Genomic DNA, 17,138 nt, shown 5'->3' with positions numbered 1-17,138 from the left:
TAAATAGACTGACCCCTTTTGAAATTTATGTTTATTATAATTCTTCCTCTCACTTTTTAAAAATTATATCTCTTTTTTTAAGATTTAAAGTTTCATTACAAATTCTCCTCTCAGTAATTTAATTTTTTTAAATATCAATTTTGTCCTCACTAGGTAAATTACATTGACAACCCTCACATTTTAGAAATTATAATCCCCTCCTTAAGGTTTAAAGTAGCATTACCAATTACCCCCTCAATTAGTATTAATTGAAAAAAAAAATTCATTAAAAAAAAAATAATTGAAAAAAAAATTATTAAAAAAAATTATGTTAGTAAAATTTTTAAATTTCTGTTTAAAAACCAACTTAAACTCATTTTTTGAATTTACGTTTTTTTTCTCAAATTCACAAGCTGAGACAACAATTTATAAATCAAAAAAATTATCAAACACGTTTTTATGACAGTTTTTAAAATTTTTGTAAATATAAATTAAAAACTGAAAACGAAATGGTTACCAAATAGGTTTCAGATGGTAAAAATGTCATAAAATTAACAAATAATTAAATAAGCTACCAACGTAAGAAATGACTTATCAAATGATTCTTAGGCTCCAGAAACTGTAGACCCGACTTTCTTCACTCGCCCCCCTTTCGGAGAGAGCGCAAATTGGTCTTTCTACAGTTCGGACTCATGTCATAGTTCTGAATCTAATCTCACAAAGTGTAATGTGAGACTAATAAACACTAAAAAGTCCAAATCTGGCAATTGATTTTGGAAAATCAATTTTAAATAAAAAAGCGTCAAACATAGACTGCTTTACCAGATTACAGAGTCACCACCTAAATATTTTATTTTAGAAAATTTAGGAAACCCTGACTCGTGCCAAAGGCCACGTGTCCGTCATCACCAAAGTTGCCTTGGCTCGGGAACTTGGGTACGAGCGGGGGTGTATGGTTTGATTTTTAGATTGCTTTTTAAAAAAATTAAAAATTAATTTGGTTAAGAAATAAAAAAATATATCATTTAAGGGTAAAAAATAATTATCATTTTAACTTTTGAGCAAGATATATACATACGTATAGCTGTTTCAATTTAATTTGTAAAAAATTATTTCTAACCACTCGAAAGATAAAAATTACATAAAAATGATAATTATTTTTTATTTTTTATTTCTTAACCAAATTAATTTTTAATTTTTAATTTTTTTTTCTAAAAATCAAACCATACATAGCCTAAGAATCTTTTGATAAGTCATTTCTTACGTTGATAACTTATTTAATTATTTGTTAATTTTACGACATTTTTACCATCTGAAGCATGTTTAGTAACTATTTCGTTTTCAATTTTCAATTTATATTTACAAAAATTTTAAAAACTGTCATAAAAACTTTGTTGATAATTTTTTTTGTTTATAAATAGTTGTCTCAGTTTGTAAATTTGAGTAAAAAACATAAATTCAAAAAAAAAAAATTACGTTGGTTTTTAAACAGAAATTTAAAAAATTTATTAACAAAATTTTTTTTCAAATAATTTTTTTTTCCAATGAATTTTTTTTTCCACCTAATACTAACTGATGAGACAATTGGTAATGCTACTTTAAACCTTAGGAAGGGGATTGCAATTTTTAAAACGCGAGAGGTGTCAATATAATTTACCCAGTGAGTGCAAAATTGATATTTAAAAAAATTTAATTGCTAAGGAGAATCTGTAATTAAACTTTAAACCTCAAGGAAGGAGACGTAATTTCCAAAAGATGAGGAGAAAAACTGTAATAAACATATAATTTACCCTAAAATCTTTTTCTGCATTTATTAGCTTGAGTGAAGAAAGAAAAATAAAAAAATAATAATTATCTTCATATATAACTCAAATCAACATGATAATTTAACTAATAGATTTCTTATGGTGAAAAACTACAATGGTCGAAAAAATCTGATGTTCAAAAGAGAGAGGGAGCCAAAGTAGTTGTACCTTAGATTTCTTAAATAAGGTTTGATATTCAAGTGTATGGAAAAACATTAAACACCTAGCCGTGTTAACCTAATTTACTAACTCGCTAACATTCTATAAACAGAAATTAAAATCACCACCAGATTGCAATTGTTGATCCATCTCAATAAATACAGGATGGTTAGGAATGCACGTTCCATCCTCATTCTTCCTAGACACAGATGTTTTTCCTCCATAGAATTCAAGGAGAAACCAAAAAACAAACAAGACATTATAGAAAGTTCCAAATTGCAGCAACTGAAGCAACTTTACATAAGTTGGAGTCAATCTAAATTATTGCTTCATACCATAAAATAACACCATATCAAGTGCATCCAGATTCCAACATTTCATATTCTAACCAAAATATTTGCAATCGCGATCTCTCAATAACTCTTTGAAGCACAGGTGTTACCAGAAGTTGCATCATGTAACAATGAGACTCTTAACTGTGAATCCATGTATATCATACAACTACCACCGTTTCAGTCAGACTCTATTCCATGGTTGTTAATGTTAAATTAGTATCCTTGCATCCTAATCACCTGAATAAACAAGCATCTCAGGGGAATATATTTGAACCCCAAGACCCCCCGCCCAAAAAAAAAATACCAGAAATGAAAGCTGGGATTATTTGAGTAGCGGAAGATGAAAAACCAAGAATGATTAAGAGAGAAACCAAAAATTCTAATTAGAAATCCACTTCCAAAGTCGAGGAATCCTCAGATGGTGCACTTTTCATATATGCAATTCTCTGCCAAATTGCTTGGCCAGTTAGACTAAGAAGCAGATAGAGAATAAACCATACAGACACTGAAGAAACTCAGAGCAACTCAATTATATGTCTATTCATCACCAGAGTCTCCATTTGCCCCCTTGAGATGCAAGTGCTTTTCCCTCTTCTGAAAATCTGTCAAACCTTTCCCACTTCCAGTCACTCCAACTTTCCCATTTGGATCTTCAGGGGACTTAAATATGCTCTCCTTCTTGCGACCGGAGAAAAAACCAATCTGGGAATTTAGAAAATAAATTAGGCATGGCCTTCAAAATTAGAAAAGAAAAAAACCTTACAGCCAGAAAGTTCAATAAAAATATGAAATATCTGCTTGAATGCTGTTTGCCTCACAAGAGGGCTATTGAGATTTTCCATGTGTAGTGAGAGCACAGATTATGCAATTTTCCCCCATATACATCATGGAAAAGCACATTAATTTTCAGTTGAGAAACAAACTTAACGTGCATCTAAAACATATCTTTGCATACATACTGACAAGGATATATTACAGATTACCATGTAGACATGGAATTTTTATTGAATCACATGCCACATTAGATTCCAATGCCTCACAAACTTATTTTGATATATGGCATTCAAATAATAAAAACATGCCCAGGAAATCATTTTGCACTGGCATGAAGTTACACTAATCAACTTATAGCTCATACATAAGATGGATCACACTTAACATGAATTGATTGGAAAGATAGAATGTAAGCTCATATTATATGCTACTCAAATTCTCTAATCAGATGCTATTTATTAACAATAAATAAATGAGAAGGCTCAGATAGGCAAGCCATATCCCACAAATGACTATAGTTGTAAGCCGACAATACTAAGGAACAGTGATGAAATGTTAGAGGATTGAATAAGTTCAAAGAAAAGTAAGGCCAAGCACTCAATATAAATGATGCATAGCTAACAAAACTAGTGATAAAACAAGAAAGTAGTTAGACTTGAATATTGATGAACAAGATATATGAAATATTGACTATTTATGTTATTTGAACTCTGTTCTACGTGCCGGCTCACTACTTTGCTTTGTGCAGTAGTTGTAGCGTCACTCCTCAAACATAGGCAGACAAACATTGGGGCAAGTGGGGAAAATCCCCCACTGAAATTTGAAATTTTTATATAGTCCCCTGGGGAAGAATGGAGCACCATTGATTATGACTTTGCCTGCTCTCAAACATGACCATATATTCATATCTATGTTTCGAGTGCCTCTTAATTTTGTTTCACTAGGGACCCTTTACTATTCATTGAGTTTGTGCATTGATGTCTAAGTTATTTAAGTAATTGGAATAACATGAATAAACACACACAAATTTGGTTGGTCCCTGGGTTTTTTGTTTTTTTTTTTTTTTAATGCAGTGTTTATTTCTCGATTTGTTGTTTTATTTTATGGGGATCTATTTAGGTTGTAAGCCCTAATTTTATCTTCTCGAATCAAAAATGTATTTCTCAATTGTCAATTAGGAAGGCAAGATTTTGCCCCCAATGAACAAGAATATTGGCTCCGCCCTTGCTCAAGCATGCATGGGTTCAAGTCTAAGAAGAGCAACTTCATTTGCATAAAGCTAGAGGGTCTGTGAGGGCTTGCCCCCAAATTTATTTTACATGTTGTCCTTCAAAGTGTGTATTATAGAATTTCCCCTCTTATTATATTTAACAAATTACATTATATATAGATAAATTTACATATAAAAGTTAATTGTTTAATATACTCAGGGAGGGGATGGGAGAAATGGGGTGGGGAAAGCAAATTGCCATCCCTAGCTAATCTGAGGCAAACTAAACATGACGGAACAACTGGGACTATAATCCAAATAAAAATGTCTAGTAACTTCTAAAATTGAAAGTTGAACTATCTGCCATTCAATTGTCCCATATGAAAAACACTCTAGCGAAACAATGGTTGTCACAGAAAGCCACGGTGACGGATTGAGGCACTGTAATTAATGACTTTGAATACAATAATATGAGACATCAGTTTGGAAATTTAATAGCATAGTTCACTTCTGTTTTAAAAGACAATGCATTATATCATGTTTGTAAATGGATGAGTAGTTATATGACCTCCATAACAATTGAAGGTTTTATGAAAGATTACAATAGTTCATTTTGCAAGTTCAAAAAAGGTCATGGAGGATACCTTCTTAGCTCGGCCTTTGTTTGTCTGGAATTGCTGCCAAGCATTTTGTCTTTTATTCTGTGTGACTTCAAGTTGCTCCAGTCGCATCTTTGACTTAAAAGCATGTATCTTCTTACGTTTGGTAGCTTTCTGTAAATAATAGGGCTCACAAATGTCAATAAAAACTAAAAAAGAAAAGAAATTAAGCAAAACAATAATGGAAAAAGCTGGATTCCAAAAATGGTCTACCAACCAGGAAAATAAGAAAATAGATTTTCTTGGAGTGAGTAGATAGGAACAATTGAAGGAAAGTATAAATGGGAAACAACAAATTAGACTCTCTCTTTTGTCAAGTTATACGGTAATATTGGGATTTTGGAATCTGATAAACCAGGCAGCTTATTCAAAATCAACATACTTACCACATCTTCAGGGTCGTTAGGATCTATACGAAGCTTTTCTGGTAAAGTTCGTGACTGGAAGTCTGAGGCAGCAGCTTGTGCAATTTTCCGCTTGATATCTTGTTTGGTGGCTTCAGCTACCTTCTCAGCTTCCAGCAAAGCATTGACAACCCCTTCTTCAACTGGCCTAATGTTAGCAGGATCCACCTGAATTTATTGCAGTTAGTACCACATTAAGAAGCATAAACACTTCTAAAAATGTGACGTATCTAAGGACTTATCGTGAAAACTGTCCTATTAATTTTTATTTTATTTTTTAATTTTATAGAACCGGGCATTCTTCAAACAATTGGGAACACACATGCCCATCACTTAGACACACATAAAATACATTGATAGTTTGAATACAATAACTTGAAAGCTAGTGATTAAATTCGATACAATGTTGATTTACAAGACAATATAGACGTATACCAATTAATTCTTTTACTTCAGACATTTTATTTTTAGGTACTCAAAAGCTCAAAACTTGCAGTTTGTTTGTGAACGAAGTTAAAAGATATATTGGGACATTTTGATCACACTTCTTTTTTTTCAAATATAGAGAATGTCAAAAAAAAAATTCTTACTGTTTCAATATGGTAAAATATCAGCGTATCTGTATCGTGTCATAATCCGTGTCCAATGTCTATATCTATGGCTCTTAGGTAAGGTGATAATTGTGATGACAACAGGTAAAATAAATAGACGGTGAAGAAAGTTGGTAGCCAAGTAATGCTGTTGACCCCCTTATAGATTGGATCCATTGCCGGGAGCCTTGGAAGTAATGTCGTTTCCACTCAGTATGTTTAGACAAAATATTTCTCTGAAAATATGGCAAATATTATCTGGTGTTTGTGTCAGTGTTACTTGAAAACGCTGATAACCTAGTCAATCATGTTTGTTTTTTTTTTTTTTTTTTGAACGTTCCGAACCATGGTACACTTTCATTCCAAAACGGTAAATTTAGCGATCCAAAATGATCCCAAAAGGTTTTTCAATATATTTCTTTGTATCAAATATAATGAATTAAAATCTAAGGTGAGTGAAGTTTTTGTGAAGCGAAATCCCACATCGCCCAAGTACTAAAATAATGTCAAGCATATAAGCGTGAGGCACCCTCACCTCTTGAGCTAGCTTTTGGGGTTAAGTTCTACCCAAGACCGTGTTAAAGCCGAAGCACTTAGGGATAGGTAGGGTGTGTGTCCCTAGCCTGCATGTCGCAAGTGCTGCTGAGTGAACACGTTGGACGTGAAGCGAAATCCCACATCACCTAAGTAGTAAAATAATGTAAAGCATATAAGCGTGAGAGCCTAAGAAGCATGGACACGGACATGTCGACACTCCAATTTTCAAAAAATACAGGACACGACACATAGGTACACGCATAAAATATATAATTCTATATATTTATTATATGTTATATATATAGATATATCATTCAAAGATAATGAAAGATGCAATATGATACTAATTCCTATAAATATATATAGTTTTTGTTTTATTTTGTATCTTAAATTGTTTTGTTCAAACTTATAATTAGTTTCACCTTTGTCTAATTGATAGACACGTGTGTTTAAGTGATAAATACGTGTGTCTTCCAAGTGTCCAAAGAGTGTCCGAATCTTAAAAAAAAATTAAAAATAGGATACGTTTTGAAGAGTGTTGAAAACGTGTCGGGGAAGTGTCTGAAGAGTGTCGGTATCCAACACGGGACAAAACACGGATACATCACCTTCTTAGAAGTGTCCGTGCTTCTTAGCTGAGGGGACCCTCACCTCTTAAGCTAGCTTTTGGGGTTGAGTTCCACCTAAGATTGTGTACTAGTTTTAACAAGGCAAAACGTCATAAATAGGTCACAATGACCATAGAAATGTGTTGTTAGATGATTAATTTGGAAAAAGAACCACATTCTGTTAGATATCTAATTGTTAAAATAAATTACTCAAAAGTACCTTAAATTCTTGTAGTGTAAACTATACAAGTCCACCCCTATCATACCATAATTCAGAACATGTTGTGTACCCTGTTCCACATACTGGAACGATCCACGTTCCAAGTAACATAGGTTTGTGTAAACAAAGTCATAAAAAAATATATATATATATATTTACATCAAATAGTTGGAATATAACTACCCAGTCCAACTTTGGTATGTTATTTTCCAAACAAATTTCATGAGTTTCCACCCATCCTTTCAACCCCAAGCGAACAAGAGAGAGAGAGAGAGAGAGAGGGCAACAGAGTTCTTCTGATTTTAATCAATTGTTAATATTATTTAAAAGGTGTAGTTTGATTTCATTTCTTTAGGCTGGTGGTTTTCCTGAGTTTCCTTGGTTTCGGTGATTTGTATGGATTTTGATTGTTTTAAATAATTCTATTCAAATTAAAGCACAATGTCATAGTTACCAATGTCGCTTTGAAGTTTCTATGATTGTAAAACTGACTTGGGATTATGTGATGCAATTATAACCCTAGGTGTGATGCCTATAGTAATAAAGGTGCGAATCTTGATGCCCACAGTTCTGCTTCATCTTCTCTTTCTCATTTTCTACAATCGTAAGCCTTTTAAAGCCCTCAATCAAATCTACTCAACCTTCATTTTTACCCTTAAATTCCCAATTAGCAAATCTATTTCCATTATACAACTATAGCACTTCAAACACAAAATCTGCAAAAAGTCCCTATTCTCAGGTACTTTTTTGGGGGCAAGTACTATTCTCAGGTGTTGCCAATGAACTAAGCTCCAAATTTTCTTGCTTCATAATGGCCCCACCACTATTTTTTTAGTTCCATACAAAACCTTCATGCTATATATTTTAACGATCTTTGTCCACAAAAACTAGATATCAATCAGCCTTATAGAAAAGCCCTCCACTGCTGCCCTAAATCAATTTTGATGGTGTAGCTTGTAAAGAGTGTTCCCCACACTCATCTTACATCAAAACAACTTGAAGGAATCCTAAAATTAAAATTTCACTTCTTTGAATTAACTTTTCGTTTATATTTTCATGGCTTATATAACAGTGATTCAATGAAGATGGTAGGTGAAGGAGGAAGGGATGAAGCAGGAAAATAAACATTAAATGATTTGATTAATTAATATTATTATGGTTCAAGAGAGAAACTAACAATATCTACTCTAACACTATAGTGGAAGTGTGTTGAATCAAGGGCAGACAGTAAGCATTTATTATGGATGCTTTATTTTGTCTCCACTTAGAGAGAGAGAGAGAGAGAGAGTGATCACATTCTCTTTCTTATGTCACTCAATGAGATTACATTTCCATTGTTCTAATACTACTAAGAACTCACTTTACTTTCCGAAGACTTGAACAAGAGTCAAAAGTTTTTAGAGAGATGTGGTCTAAACCACTGGTATGTCCATCAAGATTCTAATCACTACATGATAGATTAATTTGAAGAAAAAAAATCAGTAACTCTGACCAAATCAGTTTGTTGTTTATAGAAAATAATAATAATAATAATAATTAATGTTTCACTTTTAAATTGTTAATTATGATCAAATCAACTTAAATCAGTGTGAACTTCTACCAAATTTAGTTTGATTTGTACAAGTAATAAGAGTTAGAAAGATGTGATTTTCCCGTACATTTTCCCATTCCAAAGCAATAAAGGGGAAAAAATGGTAAATACGATATCATAAAATTAACATATCACAAAATAAATAACACCTTGACCAAAATTAAAGCAAGCTAGGATAAATGAAATCTGGAAAGAGGATGCACTTGAAAAGTAGAACACAACAAAAATCATACCTCTTCTTTATTACCCCACCCATCATAGCAAACAAAATAACCATTTGGAGTAATTGCCTCAATTGTCGCATCATACCTGCACATTCAACTAATCAAACACAGAAAAGAAGAGGAAAAAGGTAAAGCATACGAAAATGAAAAAAATAAACATGGAAAGTTTGTTGTTTATCTCTAATCATTTTTTTTTGAAGTAACGTACCACTCCCCATCATCACTCCAAACTGCTTGAACTTTGGTGCCAACAGGAAACCTGTCAGAAAGGTCAGACATGCTTCTTGGTTCCTGATTGATAAAAGAGGGAGAAAAACAAAATATGAGCTCCAATATATGTGTCCAACCAAGACAAGGAAAGAAGCAGACAGACAGAAAGGTGGGGGGCAGGGAATGGCATCATGTGCCTCACTCTTGAAAAAAAAACTAAATTAGTCATTGGACAAGCAACTTCTTCAAATCAGGACGAGGATAAAAGGATATCTTGTGCTGAGTTGTACAAATGAGCAAATGCGAAAAACATAAAAAATTCAAGGCAGTGTATCATTTTTTATGTACATATAAGCCAAATACAAAGAGCAATAACAAGATAGCAGAAGATAAGGAACAGAACAGCCATACATACAAGCCATTATGCACATGATCCAACTGCTATATCACCACAAATGGTGCACATAAAATTTTTACATGCTACAAAAGCAGTGTCTCATGCATTTAATGAGAAAGCTCAGAGTTTCTAGTTGGCACACCATTTTCAAGGTGCCACATTACATGCAGTATAACAGAAGAATATCATGTGAAACAAAATTAGTTTCCCCCAAAAAAAGGCTTGCTTCAATGGGTGATTTGGGGTGTTTGAGGCTGTCTCTGAAGATTTTCCTACTGCCTTTTGTGTTTGAGGCTTCTTGTTTCTTTAGAGAAGATTCCTCATCTCTCCTGTACAATTTCTTCTCAGCCTCATCAAATTCTCATATAAAAAAATATAAAATAAAATTAAAAAAAAATCATTTTCTATCATATAAGGGAGGGAAGGTTCGAATGATTAAAGAAAATTGGCAAATAAGTAAACTATTGCCTTTAGGCCCACTGAAATTCTATCATATATGAATGACACAAAAATTGTTTCCAGTTGTCCAAACTCAGTCTAAGCGCCCATTTGGGAACTTGACTTTTTTAATGACTTTTTGGCCTTCTTATGAGATGAAAAAAGTTAATGTGTTTGGAATGGTTTTTTTTAGTTAAATAGATAATTGTGAGGGAAAAAGTGATTGATGTGTATGACGTGACATTTTGCTAATGGGGTCGAATTTGTTGGCTTTTCAACTTTTTTAGCCAAAAAGCCTCTTTCGAAACGGGCCTTAAATAAAAAAGGTTGTGTTCCATCTAAATGACTTGAAAACTATTCCTACGTAAAGCTATTGAAACTCGTGGGAATCTAACTCCACATGCATTCCAAATATCTATTGCCTGAAGCACACTGCTTCTCATCAAATATTTTACTTTTTCCTATGCTAAAGTAGATCACCTTCATAGGCCATAGAGTAAATGTCCCACGAAACTCAGACAAACAAAATTAATCAACTTACAGGAAGAGACAATATACGGATACTTTTAAATATATTTACTTTATCATGCTCAGAGGAACCCCAGGCATTGTTCAAACTGGGAGATGCATAATCAGCTATCCCAATATTCAATACAGAATTCTCACTTTGCTTTGCAGTTGCCAAGAGTTCTTCTGTCAAAGAAATCACCTGCATGCCCAAGAATTTAGCGAAATCCTTCAAAATAATAATAATTATTTATAAAGATCAGACTATAGTACAATATCAACTTAGAATCTCAGTGTCAAAATCTGAAATCAGGACAGACGAGGCAGGCTGGCCATCACGACACATAGCACACCTGCACAGGAACCAATATAGAAGTGATGGACACTTGATGAAGTATCTAGCTTGAATAATTTTGTAAATTCTCCATAGTGTTCCCATTTCCGGGTTTATGAATTTCATTTTAACATTAACATCCTCACCTCTTGAACTCGAGAAAGAAGCAATCCTCTCTAGTCATGGGCACTTGTTATGAAGAAAAGATAATTAATTGTGAGAGATAGAAAGGGCAGGGAGGGGGAAGATAAAAAGTCGCACTGAGAAGTTAGAAAACCAAATGATCACCTATAGTCAAATCTGAGAGCCCTTTATGCATGAAGGGAGCAAACTCTGTTTCCCCGAAACAGATGTTCAGATACCAACTCCACATGACAAACTAGAGAGGTTCAATCCTATACATTTCATGATAGGAACTGAATGAAATACCCAAGGAAGACATCTCTATAAGATAAAAGTAAGGAAAGGAGAGAAATGAGAATAAATTGAATATTGATCACCTCTGCAAGCTCCTTTTCCATGTCCACATATTCAGAGTTTCCAGGGTCATCATCCAAAAGCTTTCTGACCTGATGCATAGGCAGGGAAGAAGTAAACGTTACAAAGAGATATATGCAAGAAGAATAGAGAGCACACGTAATTCAATCCCGAATTACAACTAGGTCGCATAAACATCTGTACGGTTAAGGGATAGGCACATAACACAACTAACTTCAACACAAACCCACAACTCCGACAAAGGAAAAACATCACAAACAAATGGATCATATTGATTAAACTGTTAAATCAATTATAGGCCCGTGCCCATAAGTATATACCGTACAGAGACTTCATTCTAGAGCAGGGTAGGAATGATGAAATTTGTGAAAATTCAAAGTCGATGGGATCCAAAAATTTGGCAACATATTTGGCACCTCCTACATTCAAGATGCTTTCCAAAGTCGACGCATCATAGTTTACTATTGAATAATTCCATATTTATGCCATGCTTTACCAAAGAAAGATTACAGAAACAGATCATGCCTAGGTACTTTAATTGCTGCACACTATCACTTAAACAACCAGTAAAAACTGCTTTACTTCAATTTTTGAGTTAGTTGTGGAATGCCATTTGGGGAAATACTATTTATAATTTTGTATACTTTTAATTTTTGTTTTGGTTTTGGTGGTGTTAAGAAAATCATTTCACATAACACATTCCAACAAACTTGAATTTCTTCAAGAATTTCTAAGTGCATTCTACAAAGCTTGAGGCAAAGTTATGACCAATAAGAACTTTTTATTTAAGCTTCAAGACCATACAACCCCTCACCCCCCACCCCGGCACACATCTTTTACTTGAAACTATCACCAGGAACCATTAGCCTAGAAGCCCAAGAAAAATTCAATGAACATTATCAACTTTCATTCTAGCTTTTAAGATACCACAAAACATGACAGTGCCACATGATGAATTAAAAATTGTCACCATCATGCAAATGAGTTATAAAGAGTGGTTGAAACTTGAAATACCTTTTGGTTAGTAAACCATTCAACAGACATGTTCCAATCCAACAAATTTTCACCAATATGAATTATCATACCCCATATTAGCAAGCCCCAAACTTCGGCTTCAAAAAGGGGCCCGCCCAGGTGAATCAAGACTACATACTAATAAGCACCACAATTCAGTATCTAAAGAACCCAAAAGCTTCCAAAATGCCCTAATTACAAGAAACATCATCAAGACTCCATCAATTAAAACAAACCCTAGAGATATATATCTCAGATGAATAGACGGATTTCAAGAAGCTCTCAGTTTCATTAATTACGAGTTCAAAAAATGCAAAGCGTGAAATTTCAGTAACTAAAGAACCCAAAAGCTTCCAAAATGCCCTAATTACAAGAAACATCATCAAGACTTGAACAATTCAAACAAACCCTAAAAACATATATCTCACTTGAATTGACAGGGACTTCAATAAGCTCTCAACTTCATTAATTAAGAGTTCAAACAATGCAAAGGCTGAAAATTTCACATCACAGAAACTCATAACACTGAACTAAAACAACACACAAAATTGAAATTTCAGGAAAAAGGGTGTTCAAAAAACAAGCCAATTCACCACAAAATTGAGAAGGCATGGTATGATAAACTTGAAGAGAAGGCCACGTACGTATCCAAAGACATAATAAACTAGAGAGAGAAAGAGAGGGTACCTGTTGAAGTTGGTCTTTGTAAGTGGAGAGGTTTGAAGCAAGTTCTTCTATGCTGAGCTCTTCGGAGCCGCCGCCTTGCATGTTGTAAATGGTGTTTATTGAATTTTTGATGAATCAATTTCTCAGATGTTTGATTATTCGATTCAAATGGATTTCTACACACAAAAAATAAACTCTCTGTGATATATATATATATATAGAGAGAGAGAGAGAGAGAGAGAGAGAGAACAATGTCGATGAAGTATCGGGATGATCCGTGGAGAGAGAACAAATCAAAGGAAAAAAACCCTTACGCTATTTATTCATTTTTTATTTTATTTTTTTTAGGGGGGTAAATTTTAATTTTTGAGGGAGTAAAGTATTAAATTAATGATAAATTTTATAGATTTTAATTATTAAGGACATAAAAAAAATTATGTATTAATAATTATTTTTTAAAAGTACAATTAATTTTTATTTTATTATTATTTTTTTGAATAAATTACACTGACATCCCCTGAGGTTTATGTTTATTACAATTCTCTCCTCACCTTTTGAAAATTACATCTCCCCCTGAGGTTTGAAGTATCATTGCAGATTTCCCCCTCAGCAATTTAATCTTTGGGTAAATTACATTGACACCCCCTGAGGTTTATATTTATTACACTTCCCCCTCACGTTTTGGAAATTACATCTCCCATGAGGTTTAAAGTTTCATTACAGATTTTCCCCTTCAGCAATTTAATTTTTTTAAATACCAATTTTGCCCTCACTTGGTAGATTGCACTGACACCCCTCACATTTTAGAAATTACAATCCCCTCCTTAAGGTTTAAAGTAGCATTACCAATTGCCCCCGAGTTAATATTAGTTGGAAAAAAAATTAATTGAAAAAAAAATTAATTGGAAAAAAAATTATTTGAAAAAAAAAATTATTTGAGAAAAAATTATTTGAAAAAAAATTTGTTAGTAAAATTTTTAAATTTCTATTTAAAAACCAACATAAACTCATTTTTTAAATTTATGTTTTTTCCTCAAATTTACAAACTGAGACAACAATTTTATAAACAAAAAAAATTATCAAACAAGTTTTTATGACAGTTTTTTAAATTTTGTAAATATAAATTAAAAACTGAAAATGAAATGGTTACTAAACAGGCCTCAAATAGTAAAAATGTTGTAAAATTAACAAATAATTAAATAAGTTACCAACGTAAGAAATGACTTATCAAAAGATTCTTAAGCTATGTATGGTTTGATTTTTAGAATTTTTTTTTAAAAATTAAAAATTAATTTGGTTAAGATATAAAAAATAAAAGATAATTATCATTTAAGGGTAAAAAATAATTATCATATATGTGTATGGCTGTTTCAATTTAATTTGTAAAAAATTATTTCTAATCGCTCGAAAGATAAAAATTATATAAAAATAATAATTATTTTTTATTTTTTATTTTTTAACCAAATTAATTTTTAATTTTAAAAAAAATTCTAAAAATCAAACCACACATAACCTAAGAATCTTTTAATAAGTCATTCCTTACGTTGGTAACTTATTTAATTATTTGTCAATTTTATGATATTTTTACCATCGGAAACTTGTTTGGTAATCATTTCATTTTCAATTTTCAATTTATATTTACAAAAATTTTAAAAACTGTCATAAAAACTTGTTTGATAATTTTTTTAGTTTATAAATGGTTGTCCCAGTTTGTAAATTTGAGGAAAAAACGTAAATTCAAAAAATGAGTTTACGTTGGTTTTTAAACAGAAATTAAAAAATTTTACTAACAATTTTTTTTTTCAATTAATTATTTTTCCAATTAATTTTTTTTTCAATTTTTTTTTTCCTAATGAATACTAACCGAGAGGGCAATTGGTAATGCTACTTTAAACCTTAGGAAGGGGATTGTAATTTTTAAAATGTGAGGGGTGTCAATGTAATTTACCTTATGAGGGCAAAATTGGTATTTAAAAAAATTAAATTGCTAAGGGGGAATCTGTAATGAAACTTCAAACCTCAGGAGGGAGATGTAATTTTCAAAACGTGGGGGGAACTGTAATAAACATAAACCTCATGGGGTGTCAGTGTAATTTACCCTTAATCTTTTTAAATACCAATTTTGCCCTCATTAGGCAAATTACATTGACATCCCTCACATTTTAGAAATTACAATCCCCTCCCTAAGGTTTAAAGCAGCATTACCAATTACCACATCGGTTAGTATTTGATGGAAAAAAATTCATTGAAAACAAAAATTAATTGAAAAAAAAAATTGTTAGTAAAATTTTTTAATTTTTATTTAAAAACCAACGAAAACTCATTTTTTAAATTTACGTTTTTTTCTCAAATTTACAAGCTGAGACAACCATTTATAAACCAAAAAAAATTATCAAACAAGGTTTTATGACAGTTTTTAAAATGTTTGTAAATATAAATTGAAAACTGAAAACGAAATGGACCAAACAGATCTCAGATGGTAAAAATGTCATAAAATTAACAAATAATTAAATAAGTTACCAACGTAAGAAATGACTTATCAAAAGATTCTTAGGCTATGTATGGTTTGATTTTTAGAATTTTTTTTTAAAATTAAAAATTAATTTGGTTAAGAAATAAAAAATAAAAATGATTATCATTTAAGGGTAAAAAATAATTATCGTTTTAACTTTTGAGCAGGTTATATACATACGTATGGCTGTTTCAATTTAATTTGTAAAAATTATTTCTAACCACTTGAAAGATAAAAATTATATAAAAATGATAATTATTTTTTATTTTTTTTATTTCTTAACCAAATTAATTTTTAATTTTTTTAAAAAAAATTCTAAAAATCAAACCATACATAGTATAGCGATCCCGGTCTTTCCCCATTTGGTTGTTATATCCGGACTTAGGTTCCGTGGAGCTCGTTGTTGTATATATATTGTTGTCATCCTTTAATTCATTATTTTTGAGTTATAGGATGTGTTGGGCAGGTTTGTTACAGGTTTAATGTGCTTGGGAGCAAATGGTTGCTGCCCAGATTTCGGTGTCTTCGCTCGAGCGAGAACTTTGTCGCTCGAGCGAGCTCTTTGTTTTAGATCCTTCGCTCGAGCCAGGGTTTGTTCGTTGGAGCGAGAGTTGAGTTTTGTATCTGGTGGCTCGAGCGAGAAGTCCTTCGCTCGAGCTTGCGTCTGCGTCTGATTCTGGATATGAGAGCTGCATTTCTTGGCTCGAGCGAGCTTTCCTTCGCTCGAGCGAGCAAGGTGTATGTTTTGAGTTTCCTCGCTCGAGCGAGCATTTTGTCACTCGAGCGTGCTTCTAGGTTGCAGACCTGAAGCTTCGGATTGTTGGCTCGAGCGAGACTTTCTTCGCTCGAGCGACCAATCCTTTGCTCGAGCGAGCCTGTGTTATATCAGTAGGCAGCAACGGGTAAACACTTCACTTTTTCATCTCCTTTGATTTCAAAACCCTAGATCCGAGCTCTCTCTCTCTCTACACATCTTCTCTTTAGGGTTTCATCTACTTATAGTGAGTTTCTAGCCTAGTCTCTTTGCAAGAAAGATAGAGGGTCGCAAGGGCTTTCTTTTAATCTGAAAAATCTCAGATTTGGAGCACTTTGAGTTTTGGCCATCTTCTCCTTTGGGCTTCTAATTTCGAGGTAGGAATACCCTACTCCATCTTATGAGTTTTGTCATAAATTTTGGGCATTTTGATATGTTAGGGTTGTTGGGTAATTTTTGGAAAAATTAGGGATTGATTTGTAAATTATAGAAAGGAAATTTTTGAAGTATTAACTCCTATGGGTGTATGAGACCAACAAAAATGGAATTAATGTTGTTGTATTGGTGAAATCAAACCTTAGGGTTGATATGTGAAATATAGGAAAATGCCCTAGTTATTATGATAAATTAATTTGTATAATTAATTGTGGGAAATGAGAAATTGAGTTGAGAATATTGAAATTGGAAAATTATGGGATTAAATGGTGTAGTTG

General features: G+C 32.5%; 1 protein-coding gene across 1 annotated transcript; it reads right to left on the bottom strand.

The window, feature by feature from the left end:
• Positions 1-2,325: 2,325 nt before the first annotated feature.
• LOC114257956 (nucleic acid binding/RNA binding protein) lies at positions 2,326-13,496 on the bottom strand. The gene is made up of 8 exons (XM_028197781.2): positions 13,181-13,496; positions 11,482-11,550; positions 10,721-10,849; positions 9,304-9,386; positions 9,105-9,180; positions 5,308-5,493; positions 4,907-5,035; positions 2,326-2,980 (listed from the first exon to the last, which is right to left on the bottom strand). The coding sequence occupies exons 1-8, from the start codon at positions 13,259-13,261 to the stop codon at positions 2,816-2,818; spliced, it is 918 nt and encodes a 305-aa protein (XP_028053582.2). The 5' UTR covers positions 13,262-13,496; the 3' UTR covers positions 2,326-2,815.
• Positions 13,497-17,138: the final 3,642 nt, after the last annotated feature.

This window comes from Camellia sinensis, chromosome 5, assembly GCF_055761805.1.
Source record: "Camellia sinensis isolate YWXY chromosome 5, ASM5576180v1, whole genome shotgun sequence".
NCBI lineage: Eukaryota > Viridiplantae > Streptophyta > Magnoliopsida > Ericales > Theaceae > Camellia > Camellia sinensis.
This window is presented reverse-complemented; position numbering and strand designations above follow the sequence as displayed.

Excerpts from the sequence above, each read along its gene's own strand:
- LOC114257956 (XM_028197781.2), bottom strand. The coding sequence starts at position 13,261 with ATGCAAGGCGGCGGCTCCGAAGAGCTCAGCATAGAAGAACTTGCTTCA. Across the intron at positions 5,494-9,104 it reads GGTGGGGTAATAAAGAAGAG|GTGGATCCTGCTAACATTAG; the intron begins GTATGATTTTTG and ends CAATAAATTCAG. Across the intron at positions 2,981-4,906 it reads ACAAAGGCCGAGCTAAGAAG|ATTGGTTTTTTCTCCGGTCG; the intron begins GTATCCTCCATG and ends CTAAATTCCCAG.